Below are 14530 nucleotides of genomic sequence, written 5' to 3'. Positions count from 1 at the left end.
CTCCTCTGTCCTTGGAATGTCCAGGCAAGAATACTGGAGTGGGTAGCCATTCTCTCCTCCAGGGGATTTTCCCCACCCAGGGATCGAACCTGAGTCTCCTACATTGCAGGAAGTTTCTTTAATGTCTGAGCCACAAGGGAAGCCCAAGACAGGTACATGGTGATGCCTAAAGCTCAGCTTCTCTGGACACTGGTGCCGGATAAACCTCAGGGACAAAGATGGGGCTGAATTTGAAAAGGAGAACTTCATTGCTTTGCCAGGCAAAGGGGGATACAGCAGGCTTATGCTCTCAAAACCATGTTCCCCCTCGGGAAAATACTGAGAAGTTTTATAGTAAAAAAGGATGGGATCGGCTCGTGAACATTTTCCTGATGTTTGGTGGTGTCAGGTAGAAATTAATGTATTCAACCTTCAGGTCCAACTGGTCTGGGGTCTACCAGTTTGAGGGCAGCATACCACAGCCTGTCCTGCCAGAGGGGGTTTCAGTACCTGCAAATGCTTCAAAGATGTTGTATGTATCTCATGTTCAGGAATGAGCATCTTGCCCCAAGGCTGCTCTTGGTTTTATTTCTCCCTGGTTTTGCAATCCCTCCCTTCCTTAATTAACAGCTAATTAACAGCTGCCCATATCAAGTCCTGGAGAAGGCAATGGCACTCCACTCCAGGAATCTTGCCTGGAAAATCCCATGGACAGAGGAGCCTGCCAGGCTGCAGTCCATGGGTGTAGCGAAGAGTCGGACACAACTGAGCGACTTCCCTTTCACTTTTCACTTTCATGCACTGGAGAAGGAAATGGCAACCCACTCCCTTGTTCTTGCCTGGAGAATCCCATGGACGGGGGAGCCTGGTGGGCTGCCATCTCTGGGGTCGCACAGAGTCAGACACGACTGAAGCGACGACACAGCAGCAGCAGCATATCAAGTCCGGGAAGATCACGGAGGCTGAATGAAGGCTGCCACCTGCAATATCAAAGAAATGGATGGTGGGTGGGTGCTTCCCTCGTGGCTCAGTGGTAAAGAATCCACCTGCCAATGTGGGAGACACAGGTTCATTTCTTCATCCCAGAAGATCCCACATGCCTCAGAGCAACTAAGTCTGTGAGCCACAACTACTGAGCCCTCACCCTAGAGCCCGTGCTTTAGAGGAATAAGAGAAGCCACCAAAGTGAGAAGCCTGTGCCCTGCACCGAAGAGTAGCCCCACTCGATGCAACTACAGAAAAAGCGCACGCAGCCACGAAGATCCAGCATAGACAAAATAAATAAATTCATTTATATTTAAAATAAACTCCTCAAAAAAAAAAAGAAAGAAAGAAAGAAATGAAGGACACAAAGGCCTTGAGACAAGGAGCCCTACAGGGCCCTGCACGGGATCACATGCTCCCGGGTAAGGGTGTGAGTGATGTTGCTTACACACCACCCCCTGTCCCTTTTCCGAATTCCTCCAGAACCAGGGCCCAATGCCTGGGTCCTGATGGGGCAGAGCAGGGCCACCTCCTTGAGGGAAACTGGATCCCAGGACGTGCAGATTGCCAGGGAGCAGGGCAGCCCCTTTGTCGCTAGGAAAATCCCCTCCCTGCCTGGCTCCCTTTCTCCCAGCAACCCGAGTTAAAGTCAGATTTGGGGGGCTGCAGGGGACTAGGGTGTCACCTCAATGCCCCCTTCCCTAGTTGTCCCCTGCCTCAGGGGCTTCTGCACCTCCCCCAAAACCTCCAAGATATGACTTCCCCTCCCTCATGGGTGGCCCGAGGCTCAGACCCAAGTATAAAGCCACCTGAGGGGCAAGAGGACAGGTGTCGCAGAACCACCGAGAGACTGCAGAGAGGAAGCATCCAGGAGACACCATGGGTTATCATCTGCTGGGTGAGTGAGGGATACAGGGCGCCAGCGTCCTGAGACCAGGAGGGAGGGGTACTGCCTGCACCCTCTGGCCCATCTGACTCAGGTACCTGGCTGCTCTTGCATCTGCTGCGAACCTCCACAACCTTACACACAGAAGACTTCATTCATCATTAAGACATACTTCTGGAGTGCCTATTAGGTGTTAGGTAGGAGAATCCCAGGGACAGAGGAGCCTGTTGGGCTGCCGTCTAAGGAGTCGCACAGAGTCGGACAGGACTGACGCAGCTTAACAGCAGCAGCAGCAGCAGCAGTAGTCTAAGGGGGCTTCGCAGGTGGCGCTAGTGATAAGAAACCTGCCTGCAATGCAGGAAACAAGAGACCTGGGTTTGATCTGTGAGTTGGAAAGATCCCCTGGAGGAGGGCATGGCAACCCACTCCACTATTCTTGCCTGGAGAATCTCATGAACAGAGGCTCCTGCTGGGCTACAGTCCACGGGGTAGCCAAGAGTTGGACACAACTGAAGTGACTAAGCACACACTCACCGGAGTCTAAGTACTGGGGTCATTGTTGCTGTTTAGTTGCTAAGTCGTGTCCAACTCTTTTGGGGACCCCATGGACTGCAGCCCTCGAGGGCCCTCTGTCCGTGGTATTTCCCAGACAAGACTCCTGGAGTAGACTGCCATTTCCGTCTCCGGGTGAACTTCCCCATTCAGGGGTCAGACCCACATTTCCCACATTGGCAGAGGCAGATTCTTTACCACTGAGCTGTCAGGGAAACCCAAGCACTGGGGACACAGCAGTAAAGAAACAGACAAAAAATGAGATTTCTTTCAGCAGACAGACAGTCCATGTGATCATAAGTAAATTATGCCAGTGTGACTTCCAGGTAGTGCTAGTGGTAAAGAATCTGCCTGTCAAAGTAGAAGACAGAAGACATGGGTTCGATCCCTGGGTCAGGAAGAACCCCTGGAGGAGGAAATGGCAACCCACTCCAATATTCTTGCCTGGAAAATTCCATGGACAGAGGAGCCTGGTGGTCTACAGTCCATGGGGTCGCAAAGAGTCGCACTGGACTGAGCACCTACACAGACGTGATAGAATTTGCATACACTGATCCAAGTTTGTTGAATGAATGAATGAACAGGGCTTCCCCTCAGGCCTCCCCTTAAGTTCTGAACTTCTGGGAGTTCAGGAATGTAGACAGGGAAGCTAACGAAGCCATCCTGGTCTGCCTCTCATCTCCATCACTGCTGGTGACTTTAAGTTGTCTTTGTTGTTGTTGTTGTTGTTTTTTTTTAATTTGGCTACACCAGGTTTTAGTTGGGGCAGGTGGGATCTAGTTCCCTGACCAGGGATTGAACTTGAGCGCCCTGCATTGGCAGTGCAGAGTCTTAGGCCTGGGACTGCCAGGGACATCCCCAAATACCTTTTTGAGTTGAGCCCTGAAGAATCAGAAGGAGAATCCCTGGGTGGGATTGGAAGGTGGTCCTGGCAGGGCCCAGCAAGGGCAAAGTCTGAGTAGCGGGTGCTGTGGAAAAGAGGGGCCAGGCCTCGTAGCCCACAGTGAGGACTTTAATAGTCACTCTGTTAGGTGGGAGCCGTGGGAAGGTTTGGACAAAGGAGGGATCTAGCTGGACTTGAAGAGCTTCCAGGTGGCAGAGGGAGACCAGGGTGGAAACAGAGACAGCAGCGGGGAGAGACATAGCTTCTAGATGCATCTTTTACTTATTTATGGCTGTGCTGGGTCTTCGCTGCTCTGCTCAAGCTTTCTCTAGTTGCCGTGAGTGGTGGATACTCTCGAGCTGAGGTGCGTGGACTTCTCATTGCAGTGGTTTCTCCTGTTGCAGGCTCTAGGCACACAGCCTTCAGTACCTGTGGCTCCTTGACTCTAGGGCACAGGCTCAGTAGTTGTGCAAGGGCTTAAAGGTTGTTCCATGGTGTGTGGGATATTTCCAGACCAGGGGTCCAACATGTTGTCCTGAGTTGGCAGGTGGATTCTTTACTGCTGAGCCACCTGAGAGATCCACATGTTTTCAAACTTTGTATTGAAAATATCACATATGTACAGGGAGATGTGCACAAGTCCTAAGTATACAGCTCAGTGAGCTCTCACAGAGTCTAGGTACACTTGCCACAAGTGCTCGGATGCAGAAACACAGACCCAGGGAGTTCCTGGTGGTCTGGTAGTTAGGATTCTGGGCTTTCACTGCCCAGGTTCAATCCCTGGGCTGAGATCCTGCAAGCTTCACGGTGTGAACACAAACAAATACAAAAACCCACAGACCTCATGGCCACCTTTTAAGGACAGAGCCAACAGGATTTAGTGTGGGGTGAACGTAGGGGGAAAGAGACAATGAGGCGTCCAAGAGGACCCCGTGACTTTGATGTGAGCACCTGGAAGAATGGACATGCACTTTTCTCAGATGGGGAAGATGAGGGAAGGAGGGGAACAGTGCAGCTAGATGCTTATTAACATCCAAGGGAAAACATCAAGTGGGAAATTGAATACATAAGTCTGGAGGTCAGGGGAATATTTTTTTCTTTTTAATACTTATTTATATAAAATTGCATTTTAAAAGAAAAAATAAAAATTTGTCTTCTTTGGCTGTGCTGGTTCTTAGTCATGGCGGCATGCAAATTCTCAGTTGTGGTGTGCGTTTAGTTCCCTGACCAGGGATTGAACTTGGGGCCTCCTGTGTCGGGAGCTCAGAGTCTTTAGCCACTGGACCAGCGGAGAAGTCCCAAGGGAATATACTGGGCTAGAAAGAATCTGCTAACAGGGTATTCTGCCCTGAGTGGCACATACAAGACCGTTGTAAGCCACAAGGGCTGAATCCATATGAGGGGCTGTTATGATGAATGAGCGAATTGGCAGGGGAGGTCAGGGACTTGGTGCTGACCTCTGATTTCTTCCTGACAGCCCCCTTCTGCCTGCTGGCCCTGCTGCTGCCCCCTCTCCCTTTCGGAGCCCCCATGTCCACAGCCGAGTCTGTCAAGCAAGCCTATAACCTGGCACTCCACTTGCAGAGGCAGACTTCCACCCTGCTGCAGACTTACGTCAGTGATGGGCCGTGAGCAGGGCGCGATGGGAGGAGGCTGTCACCCTCTTGGCCCAGCCCTGGGGAAGGAGGCAGAACAAGGCTGGAAGAAGGCTCCTCCATGGCTCCTGGGCTCCAGGGGCTCTGCCAGCTAGAGACATGCCCACAGGAATGAGGTCACTCATGGCTGGGTGACCTTGGGCAGGTCATTCTTTCTCTCCCTGTCTTAGCTTCCTCATCTGCCAAATGGGATGCTGATCGTGCCTTGGCTGACCTCTCAGGACTGTCAGAAGATTCAAAGGAAGCACCTAGGGAAAGTGCTTTACAGGCTCATGAGTCTGCCCATGACCACCTCTGCCCATGCTTTCGTGAGCCGATGCCATGCTGGGAGATTCAGCCTCATTATCTTACTGGCTCCTCAGATAGCTCTAGGAGGCAAAATTATGACCAATTTTTACAAATGAGAGAACTGAGGTGGCTTTTTTAGATTTTTAAAAAACTTTTTTCTATTTTTATTATGGTATTTGTTTTTGGCTGTGCTGGATCTTTGCTATTTAGTTTCAGCTAAATTTAGTTTCGGCTTTGTTATTTAGTTTCTTTAGTTTCAGAGAAGAACATGGCAACCCAGTCCAGTATTCTTGCCTGGAGAATCCCATGGACAGAGAAGCCTGGCGGGCCATGGTCCATGGCATCGCAGAGAGTTGGACATGCCACATGTGACTCAGCACTGAGCACTTCTCTAGTTTTCCTGAGTGGCATCTCCTCTCTAGTTGTGGTGTGCAGGTTCTCACTGTGGTGGCTTCCCTCCTTGCTGAGCGCAGGCTCTCGGGCTCGCAAGGGTTCAGTACTTGGGGCATGTGGGCTCAGCAGTTGCGACTCCCTGGCTCTAGGGTACAGGCTCAATAGTTGCAGTGCACGGGCTTAGTTGATCTAGGACGTGGCATCTTCCTGGATCAGGAACCCGTGTCTCCAGCATTGGCAGGAGGATTCTTATCCACAGAGCCACCAGGGAAGCCCTCTTTTTGATTTTGGATGTGGGCCATTTTTAAAGTCCTTAGTGAGTTTGTTATCATACTGCTTCTGTTTTATCCTTTGGGTTTCTTGGCTGCGAGGCAGGTGACATCTTAGCTCTTCAACCAGGGATTGAACCCACACCCCCTGCATTGCAGGGCAGAGTCTTAACCACTGGACCACGAGGGAAAGGCCAGGAATCTGAGCTCTAGATGGGGAATAATTTACCTGAGGTCCCAAAACTGTCTGGAAGTTCAAAGCAGAAGCCTGCTGGCTGGGTCTGACCCACAGATGTTTTGTTTAGGCCATGTGATGCTTGTTCAAATGTTGAACCTGAAAACCTGTCCAAAACAGGCACAGGGGTCCTGTTGGCCTCCAGTCACTGTGCCGCAGCCGAACCCAATCTGCTTCTTCTCCGGGTGACGGGACCCACCTGGCCCTGGAGGCCCTGGAGCTTGTGACTCTTCCACTGTACCATATCTAGGTCCACGTGAATCTACCGAACCTAGTTTCTTGTTTCCTTCTGTAAAATCTAGTTTCCTTCTCTGGGGCTGTGCTGGGTCCTCGTGGCTGTCACAGGCTTTCTGTAATTTCGGGAGCGGGGCCTCCTCTGCTTTGCAGTCTTGGGCTTCTCATTGCGGTGGCTTCTACTGTCACGAAGCATGTGCTCTAGGAGTGAGGGCTCAGGAGTTGCGGTCCCCAGGCTTAGTGGCCCCACGGCATGGGGGATCTTTCTGGAGCAGGGATCGAACCCACATCCCCTGCTTTGGCAGGCAGATTCTTAACCGCTGAACCACCAGGGAAGTCCCTGCCTCTAATTTCTAGTCTCATATCTGCCACCATCCTCTGGGTAGCTTTGAGGACCCTGAGTTTCCCCATTTGTAAAATGGGGGTGTAGGACTAGGTGATCTATGAAGTACAGACTTTATCAGTGTGCACTAAAATTCTGTGGGTCTAGGTTTGTGGAGGTGAGAAATTTAATGGAGAAGGCATTAACTCAATAACCTTATATTTCAATTCAATATTAATAAGTATTTACAAGTGAACAAATATTAACCCCTCAAGAATGTGAATAAAAAGGAAATACAGCTTTAACCACATTGTCATGTGGTTACCTTGCAAATATGGTAATAAGTAACATCATCATAGTGTTCATGATATTAATATAAAGATATCATTAGTGAATGATATTAACGCCCTAATCGTATGCCAAGTGCTAAGTGCCTCATGTCTATTACATCTTATCATCTTCACCATTACAGCGCCATGTGGGAATTACTGAAGCTGTGATTCAAAGTCGCACAAGTTGTATGTGGAGGAGGCTGAGTTGAAGCCTAAGAACTCGGGCTCTGTGCTAGAACCTTTCAACTCCCCGAGGCAGGGAATGGCGACTCCCCCTAGGAAGAGGCCAGTCTCATGGAAGGCAGATGTGAATTCAGGGGCACCCTAGGGCAGCGTTTGGGTCCCCTCACTCTCATCTGTCTCTGTCTCTCGTGCAGCTCCAGCACCAAGGCACTCCCTTTAGTGATCCCGACTTCTCACTCCCTGAACTCTCGCTCAGTACCCTGCCTGATACCGAAATGTTCTTCGAGACCTGGCATGGCCTGGAAGATGAAGTACGTCTGAGCCTCATCCAGGAGGCCTTCTGGTCCTTCAGCCAGCACCTCCGGCTTGTGATGCTTGACCAGGATGACCTCAACCATGGCAATTCCATCGTAGAGGATCAGCTTTGGAAAGCAAGACTCAAGGCCAAAAGCCTAGCGGGCAACTTGGCTGACATCATGACTGCCCTGGGCGTGACCACACCCCCAGCAAACACCCACCTCAGTAATGTCCCCTTAGGGGACACGGCTTTCCAGAAGAGGTGTCGAGGGTATGTAATAATCCGGGACTTCGGCTTTTGGACAGACCGAGCTGTGACTTTCTTGGGTGAGCTCAAGGACAAATACTCTCAATAGAGGAGGTGGAACTTCCTGTTAGAGGTGCAACCCTTTCCCTTTCACAGCTGATTCTTTCCTGTTTTGTTTTGTTTTCTCTCACCAGGGAGTCTTTTCTGCCTTGCTGTCTAGCAGGGCTTGTGTACCACGTATCTGGGAACATTTCCTGGGACCAGGCGTCTAGTCCTTATGCCTGGGCCTTCCTGCCCAGATCCTGTGGCCTCCCTTCCTGATCTGGGTGGGACTCCATGGACAGCAAGCATCTCATGAATTCCCATTCCAGTGGTACTGGTGGCTCACTTCCTGGGTGGAAAGAAATACCTCTTTGAAGAGGTTTCACTTACAGTCCATGAGGTCACAGAGTGGGATGCAACAGAGTGAGGAACACTTTTCACTTTCACTTCCCAGTCTACAGGGGGAGTACAGTTGGTCCCCTTCCTGCAATTTAGAGGAGGTCAAGGGATACCCTTCTTGTCTCTGTCGACCTCACTTCCTGCATAAAGATATGGACTTTCTGAGCAACGAGGCCTCCCTTTTTTCTGGAGTTCACTTCCTGCTCTAGACTACCTCTCTGATTGTGGCCACTGCTCCAACTTCCCATCTTACGGTGCTTCACTTCCTATTCAATGGATGTCTGACTCTTGAAAAGCTAAGGGCCTGAGTCACATCTGTTTCTTGCTCAGGTCACATCCACTTCGGGATGACAGATGGCATCCCGGGCCTGGGCTCTCTTGAAAGCTCCTATTTATAGTGTGGCTTTTGCGGATGGCTGGGGCCACCAGGCCATACCCCAAGGATCTTATTCTCCTTAAATGTGTTTCCCTATTGTCAACGACTGTATATACTGGTAAATTCAATGTTCTTGTTAAACATTTTATTTACAAAAAATTGATTTATTCTCATAAATAAAACTCTTCAAAGGGGTGAGATTTTTTTTTTTTTTTTTTTTGTCTCCATAAACCTGACTTGAGGAGAAGGGAAGGTGTGGATTAGGGCAGAGGGAGGGGAAGGGGTGGAGGGCATCAAAGGGAGAGGCGGCAGGGCCACAAGGGGTGGGATGGGGGACAGGGAGAGCAGCAGGTAGAGTGACCCTGGGCGAAGGTGGCTGAAATCTGTCTGGAGTAGCCCTTCCACCACAGGGCCAACAGGTGTGTTCCTGGCCAGGACACGACAGAGAGAAGGACAGAGGCAAACAGAGTGACAGGTGTCCCTTCCTTGAGATGAGGTGGAGATATGCACAGGCGACAACGGGCCAAGAGGAAACAGGACATGGGAAGGCAAAGAGATGCTCAGAGAGGCAGACGCAAGCTGGAGAAACCCGGGGGAGCAAGGACATGACAGATACGGGAAGTCGTAGAGGGAGACAAGAAGGACCCAGAGAGAAAAAGAGATGGAGAAGCGTCCAAAGAAAACAGAGAGACAGAAGCAGTGGGAGGTCAGAGAGACGCTGACAGAGATGGGGACAGACGGAGACGGCCGGGAGGGCACTGCGAGCTGGGCCCTCGGCTACTGGGAAAGGCCCACTCTCGGGAGCCCTGGGGAGCACTAAGGATGAGGAAGGTGAGCACAACCCCATGGTTCTTGGATACCTACTGTGTGCTACACCTGGCAGCAGGTACCTTCTTATCCATGCTGTTTGACCTTTACAACTCAACAAAGGAAACATTTCACGGAGGAGGTACCTTGAGGGTCACAGTGATTTGCTCAAGGTCACACAGTGGGTAAGACTAGCTTCAAATCTGAGACCACTCTCACAGGTGAAAAGGAGGCCGAAGAAGGCAAGGACCCATTCTTGGCTCCAGGGAGGGTGTCCAAGGGAACCCGAGCTTTCTGTGGGTCTCTGCCTCTGAAAGTTGGGAAAGGCCTGAAGTAGGGTGTGGGAGGAATTCTTCTGTGGACCCTAACATTGGCCCCAGCTTGAAGCTGAGGACAGAAATGGGCCTGGCAGATATGTGAACCAGCCAGTGAACGAAGGAGCGAATCTATGGCAACTTTACATGACCCTCGAAGGAGTCACCCCCAGCCCCCCAGATAGGTGCTGAGGTCAGCTGGGAAAGGGTGCACCCCTGCAGCAGGGGCAGAACTCACAGCAGTGCACTGCTGAAGCAGACACGACTGCTTCGTGTGCCCGGGCCCCCCTGAATTTCTTCATGTCTCGGCAGAAGGGGCAGTCCCTGCACTCAGTTCGCAGAGAGGCCCAGCAGCAGCAGCAGGTTCGGCATCCGCGCGCTCTGGCCCCGTGGCGCCCAGCTGCTCGACGACATTGGGGGCGTCAGCAACGCCGAGGGCTGTGGGTGGAGGGTGGCAAGCTCAGGGGGGCCCACGGGGACCCTGGCCAGCGAGACTCCTGGCAGCTTTCCCCCCACTCCTAGGCAGACAGAGCTTGGCTTCCTACCCAGGGAGACAAGGAACAAGGAGGTGCCCCTCCTGTGGGGGGTCAGAGGAACTCCCCTCCCTCTAGGCAAGGCCACCCTCTTCCTGAAGCAGCTCACCTGGCTCCTCCGGGAGCCCTGAGAACTAGCTCCCTGACCTCACTCCTACTCTAACACTTGTTCCATTCTCCCACGCCTGACCCAGGGAGGACCAAGGGAAACAGAGAGGGAAAACGGCCTCTCCACGACATCCCCACAGCAAAGCTCACCGGAAAACCAGGGCTCCTTGTCTGTGGAACAACTGAAACAGGTCCCAACTCTTCCCCTGTTCTCCAAATGTGCTCCATCCCCGGCTCTCCCCAAGCTGAAATAAAACACTCCAAATTTACCTCCCAGATCCCCACAGATTCCTGATTGCCAACTCCAGACCTCTCTTTTCCCTCAGAAGCTACTAACACCCAACTCCTCTTCCCCTAAAGCCTAGATTTCCTCCTCTGATTCAATGGGAACCTGCTCAGCCAATCTAACCCCTAAAGATCCACCGGGCTGCCCAACTTCCCAGCGCTCACAGACCTTCCTTCAGAGGCTGCTTCAGAACCCCTCCGTGGCCCCAAATTTCAACTCTGTTCCCCACAGAGCTCCCTCTGCTCCAACACAGCCTCCTTATGGGTCTCTCAGGTCAACCTGGGCAATCTCCCAGATTCCCTGGGATTCTAGAAACCAGCCTGACATCTCCATAGGACTCAAGATGGGTTCATGTGCACCGCTCCCCCCCCCCCCCCCCCCCCCCCCTCAGCTTCCCAAGCTGCTTTCCATCCCTAAAAGTCTGGAATCCCTTGGGCTCCTCTTCCTAGGCAAACCAGATCCTCTAAGATACCACACAGATTCAGCAGGCCTGGAAACTCTTCATATCCAGAGTCTTACCCAGCTTTCCCCTTTCCAGACCAATCCACGGGGGGGAAAGGAACCCTCTAGCGCTCCAGGTGAGGCGCCTTGGAGGGCTGCAACTCCAGGCGGGGATGGGGGTCCGCAAGGGGAAGGAAAGCCATTTGCCCAGGGTTAAGGGCTAACAGGAAAGAGGGCTGCAGATGCGAAGTTTGGAGCAAACCGAGGGTGAGGCTGGGGGTGGGCAAGGTAGCGAGAGGCCGGGCTGAGGATGAACTGGACTGGGAACTGCCCAGGTCTGTGGCTGAGGAGGAACCGCATGAACCCACCTCACACGTGTCCTGAGAGCCATCTCTCCCTTCTTGGCAGCTCCCGGCACGCCGCGGCCATCGGCGGCGAGGGGGCCGGGCGGCGCGGGACGCGAAACGCTTAGAACGACGGGGTCCACGGCCCCCTGAAGGTGCTCGGCCCCTCTCTCCGGCGGAGGCCAGGACGGCGGCGAGTGGAGATGGGGGGCGCCGGGGGCGAGGCCCTCCCACGGGCTGCGGCGCGGCCCTTCCAGGGGGAGGTCCTGCTCTGGGGGGCTCAGTCCTCAGTCCCCCAGGCCAACGGGGGCTCCTCGGGCGCAGAGTGCACAGCTTCTGCCCGGGCCCCACTCAGTCCGGGGGTCCGAGTCCCAGCTCCCCTCCCCCCACACCGCCCCGCCTCTCCCCAGCGCCCCCGGCCCTTTAACTGGCCCCTTCCCGATGCCCAATGCCCAGGGGTCCAGGGCCAGGCCTGGGACCCCACCGTTTCCGGGGTGCAAGCCCGCCCACCGCCCGTTCCCGGGGAGGGGGGGTCCCTGTAATCTGCCCCCCTCCCCTGGGCCCGCCCCTGGTCTGCGGCCCCCTGCGCTACTACACCGGGCGAGCCGAGGGGGATATAGGAAGCTGCTGGGCCTCGCCCCCGACCCTGCGCGCGCCCCCGCCCTCTCCCCCTCCCCTCAGCGCGCGACCTTCTGGAGATAAGAGATTTAAATAAAATTTGAATAAATCCCCTCCTCAAGCTGGAGGGTGGACGGAAAGGATGGAAGGGGACAGAAAACGGGTGAGGGGCAAAGCCGTGCCTCAGCTCCCTGGTCCCCGGCCGCGCGCTGCTTCGGCCCGGAGCCCTGGCCGCCTCTCTCATCCCTTCAGAGCTCCTTCCTCCCTCCTCTCTTCCCCTCCCTCTCCTACTGCCTCTCCCCTCCCCGCCCCTCCCTCCGCCTCCTCTCCTCCTCCTCCTCTTTAGTCCCGCCTTCTCCCACAGGAACCCGACACCACGCCCCCGTCTTAGCCCACCACCTCCACTTTTCAGAACTAACAAGCGCAGGGCACGGCGGAAGTAGTACTCCTGTGGACGCTGGGTTTACCTTGGAATCAAAGGGATGCTGGGGTCAGTGGGAACTACAAACAAGATGGCGGAGGACGTGCCAAACTGGGAGTGGAGGATGCCGGGATTTATAGTCCGGTTGCCCCAAGGCTCCGGGTTTCAGAGCGTAGAGGCGTGGGAACGATGACTACAAACAGGATGGCGGAAGACGGGCGGACACCTGACTAGCAGTCCATCTTACGAGGTGCGATGGGAACAGTAGTTTCCTAGCCTTCTAGAGAAACCTATATGCAGGTCAGAAAGCAACAGTTAGAACTGGACATGGAACAACAGACTGGTTCCAAATAGGAAAAGGAATACGTCAAGGCTGTATATTGTCACCCTGCTTATTTAACTTCTATGCAGAATACATCATGAGAAACGCTGGGCTGGAAGAAGCACAAGCTGGAATCAAGATTGCCGGAGAAATATCAATAACCTCAGATAGGCAGATGACACCATTCTTATGGCAAAAGTGAAGAGGAACTAACAGGGCTCTTGATGAAAGCGAAAGTGGAGAGTGAAAAGTCGGCTTAAAGCTCAACATTCAGAAAACAAAGATCATGGCATCCGGTCCCATCACTTCATGGGAAATAGATGGGAAGCAGTGGAAACAGTGTCAGACTTTATTTTTTGGGCTACAAAATCACTGTAGATGGTGACTGAGCCACATAATTAAAAGACGCTTATTCCTTGGAAGAAAAGTTATGACCAAGCTAGATAGCATATTCAAAAGCAGAGACATTACTTTGCCAACAAAGGTCCGTCTAGTCAAGGCTATGGTTTTCCAGTGGTCATGTATGGATGTGAGAGTTGGACTGTGAAGAAAGCTGAGCGCCGAAGAATTGATGCTTTTGAACTGTGGTGTTGGAGAAGACTCTTGTGAGTCCCTTGGACTGCAAGGGGATCCAACCAGTCCATTCTGAAGGAGATCAGCCCTGGGATTTCTTTGGAAGGAATGATGCTAAAGCTGAAACTCCAGTACTTTGGCCACCTCATGAGAAGAGTTGACACACTGGAAAAGACTCTGATGCTGGGAGGGATTGGGAGCAGGAGGAGAAGGGGACGACAGAGGATGAGATGGCTGGATGGCATCACGGACTTGATGGACGTGGGTCTGGGTGAACTCCGGGAGTTGGTGATGGACAGGGCGGCCTGGCGTGCGGCGATTCATGGGGTCGCAAAGAGTCGGACACGACTAAGCGACTGACCTGAACTGAACTGAACTGAGCCTTGTAGAGTTCGTTAAGAATGGCAGGGTCAAGAGGCTAAGGGGACTACCATAAAAATGGCAGGCAACCTAGCTTCTCGCAGTCGCCTCACTCAACCACCTTGGCACCTCGCCCGCCAGTAATATCGAAATTCCCCTCCTGTTGGGGCAAAGCTTGACGGGAGTTGCAGTCTTCCCGGCTCCCTTCTCTTTTCTTTGACCAGACAATGGAAGGGGAAAGGGGCGGCGTCTACCAGCAAAGATGGCCGCTGGAGAAAACGGGAGACAGTGACCCGGGACTTGTAGTTCATTCGCTAAGGCTTGTGGAAACAGGAGAAAGGACTACAATAAGATGGCGGCCTAGCACATCCTCTGTGCCAGTGCCTGCTGGGGGACGTAGTCCCTTCCTTAGCTCAACAGAGAAAGAACATGAGCTGCTGAAATGTGCATCTCCACCAACTGTCCAAAATGAGAGCAGAGGGAAAGGGAGAGTGTCTTTCCTTCTTTCCTCGCCACCCGCTTCTGACGACCTGCCGGGAAATGTCTCGTGCCTTCACTCGCTAGTGGAGGGGAAGAATTTCTGTCGCCAGTGGCGCTCAATGCTGATGAGGGAGAAAAGACATTGGAGAGATCCAGGAATCTATAATATGCAACTCCCAATGTGGCGAGGACTTCATCTTTCAGGGGCAGGCTCTTAAAGGAAAGCAACAGTAATCAGTTCTGGCGACAAGGGAGGCGTGGTTCTTGCCCAGGTACTGTCACGCTGTTGTCCCTTGGAAAGCTCCGGCGCCTCACACCTGACTCTTGTTCCCCCAAACCTCAGAGAATCGGTAGCTCCCAAGTCTGG

General features: G+C 53.0%; 1 protein-coding gene and 1 long non-coding RNA gene across 2 annotated transcripts; one reads left to right on the top strand and one right to left on the bottom strand.

The window, feature by feature from the left end:
• Window positions 1-1842: 1842 nt before the first annotated feature.
• LOC114110595 (cardiotrophin-2-like) lies at window positions 1843-7848 on the top strand. Its single transcript, XM_042240686.1, has 3 exons — window positions 1843-1861; window positions 4762-4898; window positions 7390-7848. The coding sequence occupies exons 1-3, from the start codon at window positions 1843-1845 to the stop codon at window positions 7846-7848; spliced, it is 615 nt and encodes a 204-aa protein (XP_042096620.1).
• Window positions 7849-8686: 838 nt separating this feature from the next.
• LOC132658565 (uncharacterized) lies at window positions 8687-12266 on the bottom strand. The gene is made up of 3 exons (XR_009598371.1): window positions 11414-12266; window positions 10469-10563; window positions 8687-10115 (listed from the first exon to the last, which is right to left on the bottom strand). It is a non-coding gene; the product is annotated as an uncharacterized LOC132658565 (long non-coding RNA).
• Between the last annotated feature and the right edge of the window lie 2264 nt (window positions 12267-14530).

The sequence above is a fragment of the Ovis aries genome, chromosome 24, assembly GCF_016772045.2.
Source record: "Ovis aries strain OAR_USU_Benz2616 breed Rambouillet chromosome 24, ARS-UI_Ramb_v3.0, whole genome shotgun sequence".
In the NCBI taxonomy this organism is placed as follows: domain Eukaryota; kingdom Metazoa; phylum Chordata; class Mammalia; order Artiodactyla; family Bovidae; genus Ovis; species Ovis aries.
Note: the sequence above shows the minus strand (reverse complement) of the source record. Positions and strands in the feature narration are given on the sequence as shown.